We start from the raw sequence: 7,908 nt of genomic DNA, 5'->3' as shown, positions 1-7,908 counted from the left end.
CTGACCATAGCACCACTGAGGGCAATTGTTTAGTCCTAGAAACATATTTATGCCTCTGCATTTAGCCAAGCCAGCTTTCCAATAGGATATATTCCTGAGGTTAACACTAAACCCCATGCCCATGTGCTTTATTATCATTTATGTTCTGTTACAATGATTTATTCTTCTACGCTTCCTTCTCATTCTTCCAGAGAATAGGGACAAACAGCACCTTACTGTGACACAAAATGAAGATTTAGCAGCAACTTGATTTTAATAACATTTCTTCCCCACTGTTACATGAGATTTAAATAACCATAACTGGTCTTTTTGAATTGGTTTCATCTCAAAATATTCCAGTTCCCTTTTACAGTCCAGCAGAGCCTTTGCTACTCCTGCACTAAGAAGTTGATAAGGGCAGTTCTAGGAGACAGAAACGCCTTTTTAATGGTTCGTCCCTGGAGATGCTTGACTCCAAGCTCACTCTGAAGAACTAGCTCGTGCACTTCTTCAAAATTGCGGGCTGCTTGCTGAGGAACAAAAACTTTGCCACAAGCTTTGTTATTGATCTGAAAAAGACAGACATGAAAACAAGAAAAAAGAGAAGTTACTAGACTGATTTATACAATTTCATTTCCTGAATCCAGTCCATCTTGTTACATGGGGAGGGGGAGAAAGGGATCAAACTTTCTTTTCTCCAACTCCAACCTTTTTAAGTAGAGGATAAAATTCTCCTTACCTCCTGTCCATCTACCATAAAATAAAGAGAATGAAACTCTGATTCACGATAGTCAAGGAAAATTGAAGAAGTGGCCATAGGAAGTCTTAGTTTTGAAGATAGCAAGCAGCATGTCGCTACGCAATGCGGCAATCTTTTACATTTAAAACCACAGTAGTTACACAAGCTGAATACTGAATAAGCATGAACATAATGGTTTGTCAGGCGGGGATCTTGGTTTGTACATACTTCTAGGCTGCAATTTGGATTCTTCACAGCTATGTGATTCCTCACTGGGATTCACATGCAAGACATTAAAATAAAAATATTTGTAGCTGAAAAGGTATCTGAAAGATCTATCATCACTTATTTTTAGAAAAATAGGCTTTAACTCATTATGTTTTATTCACACTAAACACATGACTTGCTAAGCCAACACCAACCACAAAGGTGACAATAAGGTAATGTTTTCCCGTGTGTGGCTGGTTTACAGAGCAGTTTCCATACTGGTTTTGCATTAGCAGGGCAGAATCACGTAAGTAAAACTGAGTAAGGCCTTTAGTGGGAATCACCTTAATTTTTAAAATAATCTTATAAATCCTTTCTGTCACCCAGTAAGAGCAGAAAATGGACAGGGACTACAGAGCCTGACTGACTACTTTTCTAGAACTGGCATAAAATTCATTATTACAAAAATTTTCAGATTTATATGGAGTACTTTCAGTGGATTAATGAAAAGAATATCAATCCCACATTTTAGCAAATGAATCAATTTGATTTTTAAAAATCCAGACCAAATTACTTGCGTAAAAATCTGCTGCAGCTACTGCAGATATCTGACCTTTAGACATCATTGTAATGTGTTCTCAATCATCTAAAAGGAATATATGTTGCTTCATACAGCTTAGACATAAAAATGCATGCAGCTTGGTTTTCACTTGGATTTTATGCAGGATACGTGTATGCAACATACCACCGGTGACAAGAGACCTGCTTCACCTACCTAGTTTGCATTGTGTTGAAAATAAATTAATCTCTGCAATTCTCAGAGAGAGGAAGTCGAGACAGATTTTTAAGGAACAAGATGAAGTCTCAAATGCAGCTGGGATGAGTAATTTCTGGACTGGACTTGACATTAATTTGTAGTGCTAATACAGATAGGCTTTTATTCCTACACGCATCCGTAACATGGTACCATAAAAGGCTGGCTGTGTTAATCTTTGCCTTTAGCACCTGGTGCAAAGTAAATCCCTTAAAAAACACAGAAGAGTTCATTTTTAGAGCTTTTGTGAAAAATACATACAAGTAGTTCTTTTTGACAGGGCACTTCAGAGAAGTAATGCATTCCCCATGAAAAAGAAAACAGTAAAATCCAAACTGATACAGTTTTAGTGAGAATATAAAGCAAGCTTGTCAGCTTGCTGCTAGGACACACAGCCTGCAGTTCAAAACTATGCCTGCTTAGTTAAAATGTCATTCACTGTCCTCCATGATGCAGATTAACACGTCCCAGTGGATGGATGTTGGCTGGGGGAACCTTGCCACAGCTAGCCTGTTTGGTGCCGTTCTCAACAGAAAAGCCAAGCAGTCTAAATCAACTTAGCAAATAAATGACTGCGGTGGTTGTGTTTTCCTAGAAAGGTCGAGAAGCCTGGGCCACCCGACACTGTGTACCTTCCCACAGCATGTCTCCTGATCCTCCCACACCCTGCTGCCAGCCGAGTCTGAAAATCCTATCAAATGGCAGATGGGTTATGATTTCAGCACAGGTTTCCAGCGCGGCTTTTCATCATAAATATCATGATGCAAAGTCAAATGTATTAACATCATTCTTAAAATAAGCATCTGCATCACATACTTGTGTGTATCAAGCATTCTATTCACATATTCTTTTAGTTGCGGGGCTAGATTCTCAGTAGGAAAAATATTTTCTACTATGTCTTCATCTCTCTGTCTGTATCTTACTAGACCATCACAACCCTCGGCAGTTCCAGGTAAAAGTGCCAGCACAAGAAACTTGGGTGCTGGCAGCCTCGTTTCTCTGAAAAACCATGGCAAACTGCAAGAGGAGAAATAAGTGAGGCTTGGGTCCTTTCTTCCCCTGAGGAAGGAAGCTGTTGCTTTTTATTTTATTTTTTTTTTTAAACCACATTTGGCATTTTATAATATTTTGGATCTAGAGGGAGCCAGAGGGAACTAGAGAGGTTATGAAGGATGAAATGATATCAAAGACTGAAAAATAAGCACCTGGAGGCTGCAGAGAGGAATTTTTAATTCCACTCAAACATTTTTTTACTATTGATGTATAATCCTTCTGAGAAGCAAAAATGAAAATAAATATCCGTGTCCTTTTAGGCCTTCCTTGTGTGCCAGAGCAAGAAAAACGACACCGGCTTTTTTTTTGTTTTGTAAAAACATCAGTTATAAGACCACAGCTGCTAACAGTTCTGCACCACCTAGAAAATGTGAGGAATGCTAGTCAGAAGTGTGTTCACAGGATGAAATGCACACTACATTCAGGTCAGATTTTTCACAGCACTAACAATACACGGTAGGATTAAAAATATTCAACTTTGCAGTAACATTTGAAGTAATGGATACCATGCATATACAGTGAATTTAAATGTCTTTCTTGTAGGCACTCTGTACTGTATCGGCCAAGGATGCAGCGAGTTGGTTCCTTTTGCTGCTTTGGGTTAAATGCAGAAAGACGTAACTCCAGCACAGACAGGAAATAATGAAGTATTTTGTGTCAAGAGAAATAAACCCATAATGTCTCAGCAGGCAAAACCCTGGCAGCCTGAGGCAGTTTGATGCCTTGCGAAGAATAGGGTTGTGGCCCACAGACTCAGTTTGACTGTGCAGCCTTGTGAAGAGACACTGCCTCTTTGCAGCTACCAGTTCCTCTGTATGTCAAGTGTTTCTTGGTTTAATGAGGGTTATTCATTTTTGCAGCCGTACAAAAACCTAGTGTCCACAAGACTTTAAAATATTCACATTTATGATGACTTTTCCCCGCTCCTCCTCCATATTTCCCTCTTGCCTTCCTCTTACAGTAGAAAGCCAGGCACACCTCCTAGGCACAATTTTCAAGAATTATTCCCAGTCTGAAAAAGGAACTTGTCTCTGTGGTCTTCCAGTCACTTGCTTTCTCAGAACTAAAGAAGGTGTTTACATACATCATATTCTCCCAACAAAGGGGTTGTTTTTTCTCTTATTACAAGACTTCTACAAAGGTTATGGCTTTGACAAAGTCAGTCAGGAAAAGAAACAAAAAAAAAAATTCATAATGGTTGTTTAAAGCAAAATTCATTTTTATTTTTCTGGTTTCTTTTTTTGAGAAGGAAGTTTTAATGTCAGCAGAAAAATACCAGTGACATGTTTAGGTGTTTTCATGTTTGTTTGTATAGTCTTAAAAACAGAGGTCATAGTTTTCCCTGTATTGCTGAAGTTTTTATTTTAAGGATACATTTAATAACTCATTTGCTTTAGCCACAATTGCAAAGATGTTTCTATAATTACACAATTTCTCATTCATGACTTCCTTATAAACTGAATGCTGGAATTTAAGATGTTTGCTAGCTGTGCTTGAAAGTGAAGGTTTATTTTAAGCTTGAGCAAAGTGATTATACCTCAGTGAAGATTTTTACTGGTATAAATAAATACTTATCACTTAAAGAAAGGAAGAAAGAGGAAGGAAGGAAGGAAGCAAGCAGTAAACCTACAGGAATATTAGACTAAATCTGCTATTAACCCCAGTTGGCACTTGAGTCCTCCTTGGTTTGGGAAAAGAAGCCAGTTGAAAATTTCCTCCAAAAATACACACTCTGTGGCCTCGGCTAAGGATGTATGTTGAATGTTAGAAAAATTAGTGTTTTAGCAGCAGTTCTCATTCTGTTCAAGTGGACTGACTGAGAGATCTGGCAAGCTATGTAATTATTTGCAAAGATATTTTGGTTAAGGATCAACATGATGTACCCTAAATCCAACCAATCTCTTCCATCCTCAAAAAACGCAGCTGAACAAAAATAACCCAATTGCCTTACTCCTTCTACCCAAAGGAGCTAACAAAATAAAATACAGATAAAATGCATCGCTTCTGTTTCTCTTACACACGCACATAGAACACACAGTTTTACATGACCAAACAACATTTCTTGTAGAGGCTCCATTTTGTTCAATGTCCAGAAACACAAAAAGTCTTTAAGTTGAAACATTTAAATTAATTTAAAACATTTAAGCTTAGAATGTCCGCATGGTATGTTAAAGGTTATTCTGTGGTTAGCAGTGGAAAAGGCAGGAGTCCTGCAGATCTGATAGTACGCAACTACATCATTACAGACTACCGTAACACCTGAGCACGAAGAACCTGAAGGCAAGTTGCCCAGGAGCCCAGGAGTCGATGGAAGAGCTGAGACACTACTCATGGATCCCACAGGCCTGGCTCCAGGCAGTCGCTCTATGGCCTGCAGTGGCACCTGCTGCTGTGCCCTCTCTAATGATAAAGCTCTATGATGCCTGGGAGCATGCTGAATACAGACTAGTTAGCTAGAGAGGCAGGAAAAAAGACACTAAACTACACTGCGCATGTGCACAGACACATGTTGGAGAACTGCAGGTTAACTAAACGTAGTTACGTGTCCGCTCTTCTGCTGAGCTGCCAGCTCCTTCTCTAGACCAAAAGGATGTTAGAGCTCAAAGAGAAACTGGAATGACATTACCAAGGATACCTGTTTTTCCTCAACCTCAGTCCTCCAAATACGGAATGCTGAATACTCCAAATGCTGAAACGTGCCAGAAGCTCAGCCCAAAGCAGACAGGAAACGTCGTTTGGCAAAAATCACAGCAACTTAACCCAACTTATGGTAGGTTGTATTAGGCAACCATAGCACTACAGGTACCACCAGAAATGTCACCTTCTTATACATTTTTTGACAGAGCCAAGTTCATAAATGCGCTGTCAGGCAAAAAATCTGGAGGGACCTGTATTTTGATCGTAATTTTGACTGCACCGGCCTTGCCCACAGTGGTTAATTGGCCAAAGCCCCACAGGTACTAATATGCAGTCACTCAAAAAGGTTTCTGTTGAGATAGTCTCCCTTCCAGACTTGCTACATTTTTTTAATGTAGGAAACCATTTTAATTACTCAGCGCAATGGTAATTGCAGCTTCTATTCTATCCGACCTTTCACTGAGCCACCTAAGAAGGGAACAGACTTCGACAAGAGCAGAAGTTTTGTCATCCTCTGAGCTTGTAACACATTGGTTAGCCACCACTGAACCTACATGAAAGCACTCTTACCAGAACAGACATCTCCACAACATCTGATGGCTGAAGGTACTCTGGGTCTACTTCGGGCCAGGACTGATGCAGCACATCAACATCCCAGTGATGATGATGACAAAGTTTGTTTTGCATATGCGCCAAACCTAGAAAATGAAACCAGTCAAACATTCAGCTGGGCTTTAACCAGAATATTCAATCTTTGGAATTTGATAAGTAAGATCAGAATAAAGTTGACTTTAAAAGCAAATCCCCTAGGAGGAAATAAGAGTGTTTAGATGAGCATACAGCACATTATAAACAGAAAGATATACATCTCTGAAGCGCTTGTTTTATGCCATGTGTAGGATGCTAACATGAACAACGTGGGCACAATTTAGATTTGTATTAGCACTCTGTAACTTTGCCAACAGCACAGAAGACCACTGTTTATTATTTGAAATCATAACACTGCAACACAAACTGACGTCTACTTTTGGAAGTCAATCATAATCCTGCATTTTTTTTTTCAATAACACCACCAGTTTGATTAAAATTTTACTCAGAACTCAACCAAAATAATAAACAATTATGGCGTATTATTTTACCATCTGTAATATGCTGAGTAGCTTCTAATTATGCAAGTCAAGCTATACTTGCAAGATTTTCTCATATTTTGTGGAGTATCTATTTTCTTACAACTTAAAGGTGCCACACTACCTTGCACAGCTTGCTCTCCTTCTTATGATACATATATTCTAAAACACTTTATCCTTTGATTTTATTTTTAAAAGCTCCTAAAATGGCTATAAGCGATCTCCTTTTATTAAATAGGCTTTGCTTTCCTCAAGACAATTTGTTCCTGATTTGTTTAAGTAATAGGAGAATAGGATGCAATTCATTCTGAAGCTGCATTCTTTAACGGAATAAAAGCTTCCGAGTGGAATTTATGTTGCTCTTTGCTCCAGCTGTAGGACAAAATGGAAAGATTTCACTTAACAAGAGGCTGTCAAATATAATCAAAATTGATGATGATTGCTCCTGTGAGTCTCACAAAGCCAGGGAACTTTTAAATTAAAAACATTCACTGTGTATGAATAAGAATACAGACTAAAACTTTTTATAAGTACATGCTTCATTCAGAACTGCAAAATGTATGTGAAATCTCATCTGGTTTAGGGAAACTCCAAGCAAAAGCATAAAGAAAACCCATCAACACAAGATTCACTGTTGAGACGGAGGCACCTGAAGCTGTTCAAAACACAGCACAACAGCAGTCATAGGAGCAAAACCAACCCATGCACAATACCCACATGAATTTACCTAGCTGGATTGTTTAGACTAATACAGTGAGTAACAGCAAACAGGCGCATAAAGAGAATGCAACTTTCTGCAGAAAAATCTGCCAGATTTTTGTTAGTGTTTTTGCAGACAAAGCACTTTGGTAGAATGACACACAGCCTTGCTATCTGCTGAATGATTCAGAATGGGGCAGTGGCGTGGACTGATGGGAGCTATTTCTAATTGCAAGCAAGAATGTGCAAATTTCCTAAGAATGACAACAAAGCCACAATCTTATTAGGTAAATAATTGATTAAAACACTTCAACAGGTCTGATTTTGCATGTTTTTCTTCTCTCACAGCAGTAGCTTAGAAACTGAAAGAGCAAAAGATAGGAACTCAAGCAGAAAAAAAATTCTTCACATTGGTGATTCATTATCACGTTGACTTTAAAGACAACAGCTGCTAGATTCTTCCCTTTTTGGCATTTGAACATCCAGATGAGCTCATTTCTTTCCAACTGATCACATGCCTTGGTGCAGAAGCATGCACACTGGCCACTCCTTATTTTCCTGTTGAAGTGGATTTCTTCAAGCCACTTCAAAAACACTTCCTAATACGATTCAAGAGCTTCTATCTATGAAAGCAAAACCAGGGTCACTTTTAA

At 38.7% G+C, this 7,908-nt stretch overlaps 1 protein-coding gene across 3 annotated transcripts in view; it reads right to left on the bottom strand.

The window, feature by feature from the left end:
• Nucleotides 1–228: 228 nt before the first annotated feature.
• Nucleotides 229–7,908, bottom strand: part of LARS2 (leucyl-tRNA synthetase 2, mitochondrial) — an 88,580-nt gene continuing 80,900 nt past the window's right edge. For all 3 annotated transcript variants that reach the window (XM_055805307.1, XM_055805308.1, XM_055805309.1), the window contains 2 exons: nt 6,000–6,127; nt 229–548 (listed from right to left, as the gene is read on the bottom strand). In XM_055805307.1, the coding sequence (XP_055661282.1) occupies nt 369–548; nt 6,000–6,127 (308 nt within the window). In that variant the 3' untranslated portion in view covers nt 229–368. The remainder of the gene's footprint in view (nt 549–5,999; nt 6,128–7,908) is intronic.

The sequence above is a fragment of the Falco peregrinus genome, chromosome 5, assembly GCF_023634155.1.
Source record: "Falco peregrinus isolate bFalPer1 chromosome 5, bFalPer1.pri, whole genome shotgun sequence".
NCBI lineage: Eukaryota > Metazoa > Chordata > Aves > Falconiformes > Falconidae > Falco > Falco peregrinus.
This window is presented reverse-complemented; position numbering and strand designations above follow the sequence as displayed.